This window comes from Nelusetta ayraudi, unplaced genomic scaffold (genome assembly GCF_046127955.1).
Source record: "Nelusetta ayraudi isolate G7.1 ecotype Tasmania unplaced genomic scaffold, CSIRO-AGI_Nayr_v1 ptg000216l, whole genome shotgun sequence".
In the NCBI taxonomy this organism is placed as follows: domain Eukaryota; kingdom Metazoa; phylum Chordata; class Actinopteri; order Tetraodontiformes; family Monacanthidae; genus Nelusetta; species Nelusetta ayraudi.
This window is the reverse complement of record NW_027466265.1, coordinates 195,275-211,532: the sequence shown is the minus strand read 5'-3', so window position 1 is coordinate 211,532 and position 16,258 is coordinate 195,275. Positions and strand designations below refer to the sequence as shown.

At 43.7% G+C, this 16,258-nt stretch overlaps 1 protein-coding gene and 1 long non-coding RNA gene across 2 annotated transcripts in view; both read left to right on the top strand.

Annotated features, from left to right (window-relative positions):
- The window catches only part of LOC142881689 (uncharacterized), an 84,642-nt gene extending 76,726 nt beyond the window's left edge, over nt 1-7,916 (top strand). Inside the window, exons 2-3 of the long non-coding RNA XR_012925619.1 lie at nt 6,963-7,146; nt 7,520-7,916. This is a non-coding gene — a long non-coding RNA (uncharacterized LOC142881689). The remainder of the gene's footprint in view (nt 1-6,962; nt 7,147-7,519) is intronic.
- A 6,290-nt stretch (nt 7,917-14,206) lies between these two features.
- LOC142881680 (uncharacterized) lies at nt 14,207-15,005 on the top strand (the record flags this gene model as incomplete). Its single annotated transcript, XM_076016096.1, has 1 exon — nt 14,207-15,005. A coding segment is annotated over one exon (717 nt), but the record flags the coding sequence as incomplete, so codon positions are not given.
- Between the last annotated feature and the right edge of the window lie 1,253 nt (nt 15,006-16,258).

Genomic DNA, 16,258 nt, shown 5'->3' with positions numbered 1-16,258 from the left:
AGGATCCACACACGTACCTGCAGAGCCACTCAAACAGGTAGGAGGAGCCTCGTTGCATCAACACAGATCAAAAGAGCCTAATCTACTGGTACTGATACAGGATGTTTCTAGTGTTTCTGAGCGTTGTTTGTTTTTTAAAAGCAGCTGAAAGCAACTGCTTCCTAGTTATAGATGGCAAAAGTATGGATTTGTATGTAGAAAAATAGTCTGGTAAACGTAAAAGTACTGATTCAACTCCTTTACTTAAGTAAAGAAACAAAAGTAAAAAAAGTTCTTTTTTTTTTCATTGCCTTTAATGAAAAAATACATTTGCAATTAGTTTTTGCAAAAAGGACAAAGTTGTAGCAGAATCATCTGGACTGAACTGACCAGAGGTGTTGCATTAGCACCTGGATAATTTTTTTGTTCTCTTGATACTATAGTTTCTTTTTGTTTTTCAACGGCAGCACAACCAAACTGTAATCACTAATGCTTACAACCAAGGAGTCATTATTGAATGCTTACACTTTTAATAACAATAACCAATGTCATTTTCTCCATGCTTATTTTTGTCTGTACTGAAAACTGAACTTTTACCCCAAAAGATGAAGGAACTCTAAATAAGCCCCCTCTGAAATATCATCTATCTTTATATTTAACTACACAACAGCATAGTTCAAATAGCTCCACTTCAAGAAATAGAACTGAAATAACGATAGGGTAATGACTTTGCAGAGAATTTGTATCTTTTAAATACAAAAGCAACAAGCATGTTTTTTTGTTATTTCCCATCTTTGTTCCCAGTTTCTTTATAACTCAATGTAAAGTGAATCCCAAGACTTCTTTTAATATGATAAAAACCACCGCGTATACACAAAAGTTTCTCCAAGTTTCTTCAGCAGCAGCTCAGCTCACAGTCAATTCCTGTTTTCCTCCATCTTCTACTGGGACTGGGCCAGCTTGCGGCAGCTGCTACCTGATTATAGCAAAATGTTAAAGAGGCTGATTGGTCAGGGTATGCTGAGACTGACTGAAAATGCTTTTTTATTGCAAGTTGGCAAGGTGGTCCACCCCTCCTGCAAGGTTTACATTTTCGGAGAACATGCAGTTCTTTTTTGAATTAGAAAGAATCAAAGAAAACACTATAAAAAAAACATTTTATTTAACGGCCAATGGCTCACATTTTGGTTTGCAACCATTTCAAATTAAGACACTCTAAATAAATGTTTATTTGTTTTTGTAGGGGCCCATATCTGGAGCAGAGGGGGCGAGAGGAGCTGAAACAGGAGTGGTTTACCAAGTACTTCTCCTTCTGAGTACAAAAAAATGATGAAATCTTTGCTCTGAACTCATCCCACTACTACTCAAAGGCCAGTGGACATTTATTAAAAAAACATCTTCCAAGTGTCTTTTTTTCAATACGGAAGCATTCGACGTATTCAAGCCGAGACCTTTGTCGGAACGGATAAAACACACAACTTCTCACACCAAAATGAAGCTTGTTTTAATGCAAAAATGTACGATAAAGATATTGAATAGAATATTTTGTTTTTGTACATGCTTCCATTTGTGTGCAATGGCTTAACTGAACTTGTGGGGGTGGGGGTGGGGTCTCTCCTCTTGAACTGTCGCTGGATTCCATAATTGAAATAATAATAAAAAGTTTTATTCTTTTTCAACATCATAAGGAAAAACTGTAAATGGCAGTGATTTTATTTTAAAGTGTTGTTGTGTTACCGTTTTTCGTTTGTGCCTTTATTTTGAAAACGGCCTATTTCCTCTTTGCCGAAGAAAGTTTGCTCCTGCCTCGGAAAGCAACATGCTCCATCTCACTTCAGAGTCGGTAAAACATGTAAAATCTACTTCTAACGTAATGTGTTAATCTTGTGAAAGTTTGTGTCACTGTGGCTTGCCTTACGTTTTTCTTTGTTGGTTATCTTATGTAAGGAGCATCATCACGAAGTGTCGAAGCTAAAGGTTTAGCAGACTGAGTTCAAGTTTATCACCCTTGGAAAGCGGAAGGAGGTAGGCAAAGTTTATTGATGTATTTAATGTGAAATATTGAGTTTATGGTGGATAATTGTTTATTGATTCAAAAGATGTAAATATGATTTGTATTGTTTGCTGAAGCATGACACCACGTCATTGTATTTTGTTTTGTTGTTTTGTTTATTTATTAGTTCTCACTGTGTCAAACGTGAAGGATTAGGAGGAGAAGAAGAATAAAAGAACACCCGTAAAAACCCTCTGCGTTTGCGAGTAATTCCAAGTGGGCTGCTACAGTGAAAACTCCCCCGACGACGATCAGCGAAAGCCCCAGCTGCAACGGATCCCTGCAGAGAAGTTGACGCCATCCGGTTCTAGATTCATCTGCCGACCTGCTACAAGCCAGACGACTTCGCTCTTCTCATGATGCTCAGGCAAGATTAAAACGACAATATACTAATGGTACAACTACAGAAGGTAAAGAAAGAGACATTGAGTGTGAAGGAGCCAAAGAGACTTTATCCACATAAGTTCACAATGCAACTAAAGTGTCTTGAACATATTCTGAGGTCAAATAAATTGAAAAAGTGAACTGATATTGACGATATTTCATGGTGTTTGTCAAACGTGTCAATGGAATAATAATTCATGTTTGTGAAAGGGTCTATATATCTTCATGGTCTGTGAATGCATGACATATTGTTACTCTGTGGTGAAGATAGCTACACCTTATAAGTAAAGATTTAGGCATAGTAGACAGTTGAACTAAAACAGTTGCAAGGCAAGAAAAATGTCACTCCCAACGGAAAAAATAGACAATCCTGTGGACACCCCCACTCGAGTCCAGCTCACGTCAGAGAAAACGAACAGAGAAAGGTCAAGAAATGCATCATGAAAATGCCAAAAAACGTGAAAAAACATTTCACAAGGCTTATAACTCTTGGAAAGTTACAGCAAGGGAGGCAAGGACAAAACTAAAAACCCTGTGCTTCTTAGAAGACCTAAATGACTTACAGAAAGATAATGAAACAAGGCATGAAACCGTAAAACAGCAATATGAACCAATTCTACGTAACAGCGACACTACACCTGAGATTGTGAACAAAATGGACGCCTGTGGTACACTAACAAAGGAAATCTGTGAACTTGTCAGCAACCGCATAGAAACCATTGATAAAGAATATAATAATCAACTTGAAAAGGAAAGAGTTAGAGAAATTTTAAACAAAAGGGAATATGGGTCTGTCTTTGGTCACACCGAAACTGAAACCACAAGCCCATCAGAGCAATTAAGCAATCACTCTGGCTCAAGCAGTACTCACAGCAGCATAGTTAATGCAAAGGCAGAGCTCGCTGTTAAAATGGAGCAATCCAAGGCCATCGAAGAAATTCAAGCAGAGCAAGCACATGTCCACAATTTAGAAAGTGAATGGAAACTTAAAGAAGCAAAACTGTTGTCAGAAATGAAACAAAGAGAGGTGGAAATGCAACAACAGTTGGAACAAGAGAGAGCAAAGCTGCAGCAGTTACAAGCAGAAAAGGAGGTTGCTATAGCAGCAGCCCCTGTCAGAGCCTATGAAAGTTTTGAGGACCATAATGAAGGAATTGACACTCAAATTGGTTCTGCTTGCTACAGAAGACAGAAAAAAGAAGCTCCTTTAAATCCAGATATCGCATCATTCCAACCTAGCCAAGCAGCTTCTGCAAGAACACTGAACCAAGAGTCTGCCAATCTAGCACAAGCAATTGCTAGTTCATTGAGTATGAATCGCTTGCCAGTCCCTGAACCCACCACATTCAGTGGCGACCCTTTAAGATTCACAGATTGGAAGATGTCATTCATTACTCTTATTGACAAAAAGCCCCTACCAGTGAGTGAGAAGATGTTTTATCTCAAAAATTATCTTGCCGGAGAGGTGCGCAAAGCTGTCTTTTATCGAGATTCAGAGAACGCATACAACGGAGCGTGGAAAGTTCTATAGGACAGGTATTGAAATCCGTTCATCATATAAAAGGCTTTCCGTTATAAGCTCATGAAATGGCCAAAGATCAGCACAAATGACCCACTAGCACTACGAGAGTTTTCTGATTTCCTCCGAAGCTGCACTTAAGCAATTCCACACGTTCAAGGACTGGCTATCCTTAATGATTGTGAGGAAAACCACAAATTGCTCAAAAAACTGCCAGAATGGATTATGAGAAAGTGGAGTAGAGTTGTCGTAGATGAACTCGACACATCAGGCAGCTATCCAGATTTTGCACGTTTCACAGAGTTCTTGAGTAGAGAAGCAAGGAAAGCCTGTAACCCTGTCGCTTCTCCACTGATGATAAATTTTAAAACTAAAGATGATAGAATCCCAAAGAGAGCTAAGGCCTTCAACACAAACACACAAACAAAGAGTTTCCCCCAAGAAAGACAAGAAGCATTCAGCAGTAAACCAAAATGGCCTTGCTTTGTCTGTAAAAATTAAACTCATGGCATCACAAGGTGTCCCACTTTCACAGCTAAGGTTGTTTACCCACTAGCCCTGTGCGGCTAGTGCCAGCCTTTCACGGTACAGGACAGCTCGGTTGAAATGTATTTCCATAAGCCTGACTAGTACCTGAGCGTGGGCGGAGTCACGGTTGCAAGGCGAACCAAAGGTTTTTTTGTGCCTCCCGTGTCCCGGAAACCATAGGATTCACTTTTTGTATTAACCGTGGTTTTGTTTTGTTTTGTGCGAGACATTTTCGTAGGTCTTAGAATGATTTTGTTTCATACTGTTGACTTGTATCAAAACACTTTCCTAGAAGAGAAAACGTAGACGCTGAAACGATCACCTGAGTCTCACAGTCGTTTATTATTAGACAAGAATATCCGCACAACTTAAGTCCACACAAAGCACAAAACAGCAACAACTCTATTCGACCGGGCGTTAACAAGCGAGCAGCGTTTTAAAATCGCTATTGGGAGTGAAACTTACGAAACTCGCCGCCTCTTAAGTTTCGCTGCCAGCGAACACAACACAAGCAGATCACGGAGTTAGCGGTGGTGGCTAGCGGTTTATCGACACGATTCAACGTCCAACGGCAGGGGGCCGAGTCGAGCCCGTCTCACTCCCGTTGGACACCGCGACGGTGTTCCATCGCATCCGAATTAGGCTGAACAAACCTCCAACATTTTCTCTGTTCGTTCCACTCCGACTGTTGTAGTCCTTGGTGCGTCGGTAGTCGCTCGGCATTTTTATTTTTTTGTTTCTCCGGACACTGTTTCGCTGTACAGCGACGGCCACCGGCTGCGAAACCAGGAAGGCTTTTCATTGCGTGTCGCTCCGTCCATCCAGCTCTCTATGAGCTTTTTCTTCGGCCACAGAGAACAGAAACGTCTGCATTTCTACGTTCGCCCGTGGTACAGTTTCATAATCTTTTCAGTTTTTAAGACGTGAAACTGTAAAAATCCACACGCGGGGCATTTAAAAAATGGCGGTTTTGGTCTTTCATGAGAGACTGCCTTTGGCTTTCGTCAAAACTTTTACCCAATCAGTGCCCTGCACGTTGCTACGTCACCCATACGGTGTCAGCTCTGCTCGCGTCGAACCCCAAGGAGGCAGGTACCAAAATCGTAACCCCTGGGACCGTGCTGGGGCTCGTGGAAATGCCTGAATACCGACCCGTACCGTACCGAGATGTTACCTAGAACGCCCTAATACAGTAACTCTCACACACTCTCACTACTCTTGCCAAATACCTGCATTTCTTATTTTATCTACATATTCAACTCCATTGTTATTGTATTAGTGAAGTGAATGAATGGTTATTTGCACAACAGAATAACTTGATAGAAAACAGAGGGAATGTTGATGATAAAAAGTTCATTTTCTTTATTGGATGTTACAAAAGTGCTTTGCCAGAAAAGATCTTTGCACAGCAGAACAGTGAAAGTATTCTTGTTTAAAAAGTAATGTTCAGGATTTGAGGCCACAAAGAGTGATTTGCTAAAGTTGTTTATTTGAACAACATAAATGATTTCATAAATGAAGAGAAAAGTGAACTGAATGTGAAATGAATGTTAATGATAAAAAAAGAATGTTGGTTTTGATGTCACAAAAAGTGTCAAAGGTCAAACATTATTTGCACAGCAGAAATGCGTAAAGCTGGTGAGAGGAATGTTCATCTTTTATGTTGTTTCAGTCAATTTGAAAAAAAATATATAATATATAATAATTTGCCACGATTTTGTCTGGGGGGGGCATGAAAACTTTCCTTCCTCCAAGGTGGGGGGTGACAGAGAAAGGTTTGAGAACCACTGGTCTAAAGGCACAGTGTGTAAAATCCTGCCATCCAGTGGTCAGATTTCAGATTGCAGCGCTCATTCACTCACCCTCTCTCCCTCCCTCTCTGTTTCTGTAGTGTCAGATTCTGAAGTCGACATTTCACTTTGATTTTCAGAGTGATGACACCCTGGAAAAACTCTCCATCATTTATTCTCTATTCAGGTTGAGTTGCTGCAGTTTGTCAGAGCTCAGCTGTGATTGGCTGCTCTCAGCTCTGAAGTCCAACCCCTCCCACCTCAGACTCCTGGACCTGGGTGGGAACCAGCTGCAGGATTCATCAGTGAAGGTGCTGAGTGGTTTTCTGCAGAGTCCAGACTGTAAACTGGAGACTCTGAGGTCAGTACTGGTTTGGAACCAGTGGATGATGGTTTCAGCACCAAACACAGTTCATCACACATGTTGAATAAACATTGAACTGAAGGTTGATTCATATCAAAATGACTTCCAGAAATATGAAAACTTTATTCAGTGTCTAAATTAAAAAGAAAAGAAAGGGTCATCAGTGGTCATGTGACCAAACATCATTTCAACACACATTAGTTTTGGACCGAGGATTTAATTTCAAGATGACATTTTCTGTAGTGTCAGATTCTGAAGTCGACATTTCACTTGATTTTCAGAGTGATGACACCCTGGAAAAACTCTCCATCATTATAAACTCTCCATCATTTATTCTCTATTCAGGTTGAGGAGCTGCAGTTTGCCAGAGCTCAGCTGTGATTGGCTGCTCTCAGCTCTGAAGTCCAACCCCTCCCACCTCAGAGAGCTGGACCTGGGTTGGAATCAGCTGAAGGAATCATCAGTGAAGCCACTGATGGATCTTGTCCACAGCAGAGACTATCAACTGGAGAGTGTGAGGTCAGTACTGGTTTGGAAGCAGTGGATGATGGTTCCAGCACCAAAGCCAGTTGATCCCACAGCAGAGGTCCAGTGTTCCCAGTGACAGTGTGAGAGGAGGATGGTGACGTCCAGCTGCTCCTCATTCATCCAACATCTGCTGCCAAACTGCTTCTTCTCTCAGTTCACCACTCAATTATTGATCAGTTCATCTTCATCAGTCCAACACTCCATGGTCACATGACCTTCATATGTTCCACACTTGACATGTGACTGAGAGTCTGCTTCTTCTCACCAGTCACTCCATCATCTCCATCAACAGTCAACATCTCTGTGATGATGCGTTCAAGGACTGTGAGTCCTGACTCCTGCTGTGTCTTCTTCTCTCGACAGCTGGAGGTGAGGGAGGATGAGGAGGAGAGTGAAGAGGAGAGCTCCATCTAGTGGTGGCTGACAGAACTACAACCAGTGGAGCTAAACAGCAAGCTGCAGACACACACAGTGTGTGGGCGTGTCACGATCTTTGACCCCAGTGGAGCCTGGTGGCTGGCGGACTGCTTCTCCCTACAAGCTGCTGTGGTTACTGGGAGAGACGTCCCAGAAGCCACTGGTGGAGCTGAATCCTCAGTGGAAGAAGGAGGACTTGGAGATGGAGGCCGGAGCAGATGGTTCTCAGCATGAAGCCTCCTTTTCACTTTGGATCAAAGGTTCTGGTTGTGTGCCACCACTTTTAATGTTGCTCCTGAGCTCATTGGTTGTTCCTGGTTGGTTGAAGAATTTTCTGAATAAAGTTTTTGACAAATGTATTCCTTGTGTTATTTTTACTCCCTTCAGTCTCCAGCAGGCCTCCTCGGTCAAAAGAACCGAATAAATCCACTAAACGTCGACCGTCCAATCACAGTTCAGCATGAGACGGAGTGGTAGAAAGCGAAATCTCATCATGTCTGAAACAACTGGAAAAAACCCAACAGACTCTGAACACAGTGTGTTGTGTCTCTGTGGCCAGTGGCATGTGAGACTGGATCAGTCACGTGAAGAAGGTTCATTAACACACAGTGCATCTGAAAATATAGATGAGGAAATAAATGGATTGCAACAGACAATGTCAACTTCCTGCTCCGTCACTTCCTGTCATCTTTCACCAGACCACAGAGACTCTTTCCACTCACTGATACAATACACACATAGAAAATATACACAACATAGAATGTTGATTTTTTTTTTTTCCCCCTAATGTCCAAAAAAACCCAAAACTTGAATTTGCTGGGATTTCCAAGCAAAATCCAAAGAAGAAGCATTTATTAATCCCACATTGGGGAAATTTGCAGTTTGTCTTTTTTTTCTGGGACATTTTTTTCCTCAAAGTCCTTGAATGAGGCTGAAACTGAGGTCAATGAGTGTCCTGTCATGGTTGAGACCGAGTGGAAGGATGCAAACCAAGACTTCCAAAGGACCAGTGAACCATCAGAAGGCTTGAAGAGCGGCCAGGTAGCTCACTGCATCATAGGAAGAGTTTTGAATGTCAAGGTTGCTGGTTCAAGACCCGGCACAGGCACACTGGTGTTTTGAATTCAAGAGGAGCAATTTGTCATCACAATTGAACAAAGAATTTTAAATACTTTAATAAAAGTTATTAAAAAGTCCTGTGGTAGCTTAGCACAAGATGGCGCTACTCTAAGCAAAATCTCAACATGTCTGAAAACCAGAAAAAAACACATATAACACATATAACCTCCTGTGTGACCGCGCGTCACACAGGAGGCGACAGCACAGCCGGCCAGCCAGCCACGCCGCTCCTGAGCTTGAGCTCTGACTGAGCGAACCACTGGACTGTTTTCTCTTAAAAGGTGATTGTTCTCCAAATTATTTAGTATCTTCTCAATACACCTATCTCTATCTGTTTGCATAAGCACAGTCGAAGCCATGGCTTCTCCCTCTCACCTCTCCTCTGTCCCTCCTCTCTCTCCTCCCGTCTTTTCTTGCTCACACTGCCAGATGCTTAGCTTTAGCTCGTCCTCAATTACTGAGCACAAATACCATCCAGAGTTTTTACCAGAGACTAATATAACAGAGCACCAACAGTTGCTCACATTCTGTTCCACTCCTGGACACCGGAGTATCTGCAGATACTTGGCAAAGTTTTATCCAGGATACGTTTTCACCTCAACGGGCCCAGAGATGGGCCCGCGCTGGTAAGTTTTGCTGTTTGCCGGACCTAAACCCACTCTGATCTAAGACAACAAAACGCAGCGGACTCCTCTTTGGCGCGTGTAAGTTTTCCACTGCGGCCCACAGCCGTAAACACCAGTAAAAGAGCTACGAGCTCCGCCGTTTTGCACTACACTGTTGCTGCCGGAGTTTCTTTTCTGGTTTCCAGATTGTCCCGCCTGCCCCCCGCATGGCTCCACTTACCTCCCCACACGAGTGTGACAGCTGCATCCACAAATCGCAGAAGATCGCGGAGCTGGAGCAGCGTATCTCCAACCTCTACTGGATCAGGGATGAAGAGATGAGGCTGGATTCTGTTGTTAGCCTGGGTCCTACTGGTCCCGATTCAGTCGGACTCGCGGATCTGGATTCAACCATCCCGATGCTCGGTCCCGGTTCCATGGACACAGATCCCGGGCTCACTGGCTCAGCTCCGGCTGAGGGATCGGCCCTAGCTCCCCAGCTCCGCGCCGACGAACCGCCTGCCGCAACGACACCTGGGCTAGCGTCTTCAATTCCACCACTTAATTCCATCCGGGAGGATACGTGGCTGGTGCAGGGGGCTAAGCCTAAATGGCTGAGCGGCAGTGCGAGGGCAGCTTTCACTTTTAGCCCCAATCCGAGGCTCCGAGCTAACAGCTCCACTCCCAACCAACAGCCCTGGTCCACAGTGCTGGGAGGGCGGCGGACGCGACCCAGTCCGTTACCTGCTCCGCCTTGTGAGCTTCAGATGGACAACAAATATGACATCTTGAGTGTTGAGGACTTCCCTCCCCTCCAAAATGACCATCTCGCCTCCTCTCTGACTGGTCCACTGCCAGCGGCCCGGGCTGTTGGGTCGTCTGCGCTGGAACCTCCAGTCAGGTCCGCAACCTCCACCTCTCGGCGCAGGTTGGTGAAGGAGGCTGCTCTCAGGGCGCGACGACGTTCTGGTGGCGCTCTGGGTCTTGTAGAGTCGTGCGGGACCCCAGCCTCCGCCGATGATGTGACACTGTGGCACCAGCGCTCGGCCCCTCGTCCTCAGCCACTGTTTGCCCCAACCACCGCCATCATTGGTAGCTCCATAATTAGAAACGTCCGTTTCTTCAATGCCACCACTCATTGTTTTCCAGGAGCCACCGTCAATGACATTAAAAACAAACTCCCGGACTTGTTGCAGTTGTTCCCACACTCCATTAAACGTTTGGTCCTGCACGTTGGAGCCAATGATGTGCGTCGTCGGGAATCCGAGCTGCTAAAGTGTCACTTTAACGATCTGTTTGTGGCCCTGAAGAATTGCGGGATGTCAATCTTCATCAGCGGTCCTCTCCCGACACTTGGCCTCGGAGCAGAGCGGTTCAGTCGACTCCTGCAACTTCATTCCTGGCTCCGCGCCGCCTGCACCACCATTGGTTTTAACTTCATTGACAATTTTAATTTATTCTGGAATCGCCCGTCGTTTTACCGTCATGATGGACTTCACCCAAACAAATTAGGTAGCCGCACGTTAACCTCAAACATCCACTACACCATACAATCAGCGTCTCTCACACCTGCGTGACTGTCTTCGCGTCACACCCCCTGCTCAGTGCCGACCACTTCCTCTACGGACCACCCTGTGGACATTGCCTCCTGCAGCGCCTCCTGCAGCGCCTCCCACAGGGCACGCTTCCCTAGTGCTGATAGGACTGAGCTTGCTACTGCTGTTCCACCAACACCTGCTCCCATACCTGTAATAATGAATCATCGACCATATAAACACAACAAACACATAACCCACAACCGCACAACCCACGCTACAGGCAGACTTTCCCCCGAGACATACAGACAATTTGGTTTTAACAGAAGCAATCTTTTATATCCACGCATTTTATCTCCCCGTGGTCACGCGCGCACCTCTGGCACGACCATTAACCTGGCCGTGCTGAACGTGCGCTCCCTTTTAAACAAATCTTTTATCATAAATGAATTGATTTTAGATCATAAGTTAGATGGTATGCTTTTAACAGAGACATATGGCTTGGCACAGAGGCTCCAGCTGTCCTCACCGAGGCTTGCCCACCAAATTTTAGCTTTTTATTTTCTATCAGGGGATGTAAGAGAGGAGGTGGAACTGCATCAATTTTTAAAAACAATTTAATGTCAAAGGAAGTTTCTTTTAACAGTTACTCATCATTTGAGTACCATGCTTTTGTTTTTAGCAGTCTACCAATTATTTGCATTAATGTATACAGACCCCCGCATTACTCAACTACTTTTATCAGTGAGCTCTCCGACCTTTTATCAATCACACTGACAACTTATGATAGAATTTTAATAACTGGCGATTTTAACTTGCACATCGACAACAACTCTGACCCACTGTCAAGAGAGTTTTTACACCTTTTAAACTGCATGAATTTTAACTAGCACGTCACACGGCCTACTCACAACAGGGGACACACCCTGGACCTAGTCATAACCTATGGCTTGTCCACTGGTGTGTCCTCTGTTGTTGATCTGGCCGTGTCCGACCATTATTGTGTGTATTTTAACATTGCATTGTTTTAACCAACAGGAAGCCCCGGTGAGAACAGTGAGGAAACGCTGCCTTACCTCTGAGGTGGCTGCAAATTTTATTGAGGTTTTAAAATGCACTCCTGCTGAAATTTTACCTGCACCCTGTGATTTTATTGTTGAAAATTTTAATAGAAAACTTAAATCCACATTAGACTCTGTGGCTCCACTTTTTACAAAAACTGTTAAACCAAAGCAGCTTTTATCCCCGTGGAAACATAAACCAGAGATTTTAAAATCAAAAAGACAATGCAGGAGTGCAGAGAGAAGGTGGAGAAAAAGCAAACTCACTGTTCATTATGACGTTCTTCGTGAACAACTAAAATGTCACAATAATACAATCAAACAGGCAAGAATCTCCCATTTTTCAAAACTTATCATAGAAAACAAAAATAATTCAAAGTATCTTTTCTCCACCTTCAACCTTTTAACTAATAATAATCTTAAAAAAAACCCAGAGATGCCGTCTGACGCTCTCTGCGAGAACTTTGCAGGCCACTTCAGAGGTAAAATCGATGGCATCAGGTCCAGTCTTTTAGCGCATCAAAATGTATCTTTTAATACATCTGGACTGTCATTTCTATCCAAGGAAACACTGGAGAGTTTTGCCCTGGTTGATGCAAGGACACTTGGTCGAGTTTTCTCCCAGGTAAACCCAACAACCTGCCTTTTAGATCCAATTCCCACATCACTTTTAAAGACATTTTATGGATTCTTTGAGGAACAGATTTTATACATCGTAAATTGCTCTCTTCAGACGGGTGTCTTCCCTGCTGCCTTTAAAACGGCAGTGGTGAGGCCCCTTCTGAAGAAGAGCAATTTAGACCAAACTATTCTTGACAATTACAGACCTGTATCCAACTTGCCATTTTTAAGTAATTTTAGAAAAATTTGTTTTTAACCAATTAAATTATTTTTTAAGTACAAACAACATCTTAGAGAAATATCAGTCTGGATTTAGGATGAACCACAGCACCGAGACAGCCCTTGTAAAGATTTTAAATGATATGAGGTGTAATGCGGACTCAAATAAACTCACAGTCCTGGTGCTACTGGATCTAAGCGCTGCCTTCGATACAGTAGATCACCACATTTTATTAAACAGACTCAGAAACCTGGTGGGCCTCTCTGGTGCTGTTCTTAACTGGTTTTGTTCTTATCTCACAGATTGCTATTTCTTCGTAAGTTTGGATGCGTGTTCCTCCGGAAAACATAAAATTAAGTGTGGGGTTCCCCAAGGGTCAATTTTAGGTCCAGTACTTTTTAATCTTTACATGCTTCCCCTTGGGGATGTCATCAGGAGACACAGCGTCACCTTCCACTCTTATGCTGATGATACACAGCTTTACATTGCTGTGTCTCCTGATGACACAGGGCCTATTGATACCCTTTTAAAATGTATTTTAGATATTAAGTCATGGATGGCAGCGAACTTCCTACAGCTCAACCAGGACAAAACAGAGGTTTTAGTTATTGGTCCTGAAGGCAAGAGAGAGAAACTTTTACCAAAACTTCATAATTTTAAACCAACACAATCTGTAAAGAACCTGGGCGTCATTTTTGACTCTGAGCTTAGTTTTATTGCGCATATTAAAAACGTCACAAGGACGGGTTTTTATCATCTTAAGAACATAGCTAGAGTCCGCCCGTTTCTCTCCCAGGCAGACACAGAGGTGCTGATGCATGCTTTTATTTCTTGTCGGATAGACTACTGCAATGCCCTGCTCTCTGGTCTACCGAAAAAAAAACTATCTGTAACTTACAGGTACTTCAGAACTCAGCCGCTCGTGTGCTTACTAGGACCAGGGGGCGGGATCACATTACTCCAGTTTTAAAATCACTGCATTGGCTCCCTGTGCGATTCAGGATCGACTTTAAAGTGCTTTTATTAGTTTTCAAGTGTCTTAACGGTCTTGGACCATCTTATTTATCAGATATGCTTTTATCTTATCAGCCCTCGCGGATCTTGAGGTCCTCTGGAACCGGCCTATTAATTGTTCCAAGTGTTCGGACCAGAACCCATGGAGAGGCTGCGTTCAGCCACTACGGTCCGAAACTTTGGAACAGCCTGCCAGAGAGACCTGTATGTGACTTGGGAGGACACGGGTGGATGGTATTTGCTCTATTTTTCTTTTATCTTCACTAATATTTGATTTTAATTTCTGTTAAGCACCTTGAGTTGCAAGCCTTTGTATGAAAGGTGCTATATAAATAAAATTTGATTGATTGATTGATTGATGCGTGTTAAATGTAGTACTATGTTAGCGCTTGAGGCGAGACTTAGCCAGCTTGAGGAACGACTTCGCTCCTTCGAGCATAGTAGTCCTGTAGCTAGTAGGGTTAGCTTAGCTGGAGTGGAGCGTTCATTCGCTAGCGTAGCGTCGGAGTCTCTAGGTCCCACTAGTTCCCCTCCCTTCGCGGCTCCCGAGCAGCCGGGAAAGGTCGGTTGGGTGACTGTCAGGAGGAAGCGTAGCCTTAACAAGCCTGCCGGGCACCACCACCATTCTCAGCACCAGGCCCCCTCCGTCCATGTCTCGAATAAGTTTGCTCCACTCAGCAGCACGCCGACTGAGATTGACACTCTGGTGATCGGTTCGTCTATAGTGAGGCATGTTAACCTAGGACAGCCATCGGCCACAGTGAAGTGCATCCCCGGGGCCAGGGCGGGCGATATTGAAGGGCATTTAAAGTTAATGGCTAAGAATAAACGGAGATTTAGGCAGATTGTAATTCACTGTGGTTTCAATGATGCACGCCTGAAATCGTCCGAGGTCACTAAGTTAAACGTAGCTTCGGTGTGCGCATTTGCTCAGACCATGTCGGACAAAGTAGTTTTCTCTGGCCCCTTGCCAAATGTTAGGAACGATGAGATGTTTAGCCGCATGTCATCTTTTCACCGTTGGCTGTCAGGGTGGTGTCCCAATAACTCGGTGGGCTTTGTAGATAACTGGAAGCCTTTCTGGGGCAAGCCTGGTCTTGTTAGGAGGGATGGCATTCATCCCACCCGGGAAGGTGCAGCTCTCTTATCTAGCAATATAGTTAAAATTTTAGCTTCCACTCACTGACGCTCCAGGGTGGAGACCAGGCAACAGAGTTGTAGTCCTATACGCTACTCTGGGCTTCTCTCACTGCCGTCCCCTGCCGTTAGTAAGTAAGTAAGTCCCCGAAGCCCTGCCAGTCTTTTCCAATAGAAGTTGTGTCGGTCCCTCGCACCTCCAAACCTCTTATACTGTGCAAATCTCCAATAGATCATAGTAACCTAGTTCGAATAGATTGTAGAAATAAGGGGGCCCGGTCGGAGGTGGCTCCAGGGTCTCCCACAAACAAAATGGTGAAATGTGGCCTTCTTAACATTAGGTCTCTACATTCCAAGGCAGTTTTAGTTAATGATTTGATTAGTGAACATAGTGTTGATATTTTCGGCCTCACAGAGACATGGCTACGTCAAGATGAATATTTTAGTCTTAATGAAGCCACTCCTCCTAGTCATATTAATACTCATAAGGCTCGTGATAGTGGTCGAGGAGGTGGCGTTGCAGCTATTTATAATTCCAATTTGTTAGTCAATCTCAAGGCTCAATCTATTTATAATTCATTTGAGAGTTTAGCGATGTCTATTTCGTTGTCACCTGATAGGCAGGCAGATTCCGTTGAATTCATTGTTGTCTACCGTCCCCCCGGTCCATATTCTTCTTTCTTAGATGAATTTTCAGAGTTTTTGTCTACTTTAGCATTGACTAAAGACAAGATCATAATGATTGGAGATTTTAATATTCATGTTGACATTGAGAGTGACAGTCTGAGTTCTCATTTCAAATCTATCCTCGACTCCTTAGGCTTCCTTCAAGTTGTGAATGTACCCACTCATAAGCATAGTCATACTTTGGATCTTGTGCTCACTTTTGGACTTGGTGTAGAGCAGCTGACAATCTTTCCCCGAAACGACGTTTTGTCTGACCACTTTCTGATCAAGTGGTCAGATTCTAAGATTAAGATTCTAGTTTTAACTTACAAAGCTCTTCATTCTCAGGCTCCTTCTTATATTAGGGAACTCATTGAACTTTATCATCCTCCAAGAGCCCTTCGCTCTGAGGATTCAGGTCTTTTAGTTATCCTCAAAATTTCTAGAGTTAGATCAGGAGGTAGGTGTTTCAGTTTCCTGGCACCTTTATTTTGGAACCATCTTCCAGCCTCGGTGAGGGGGGCAGACACAGTTAGTTTATTTAGGAGTAGACTTAAGACTTTCCTTTTTCTTAAAGCTTATAGTTAGACTCCATCCACTGTCAGTTAAGCTGCTGTAGACTTACGCCGTGGAGGGAGATCTTTCGCTCCCGTTACAGGGATCGTTGCTCTGTGCAGGCGGAGCCTCTATCACTCTCCTCACCCAATCAATCTTTTAC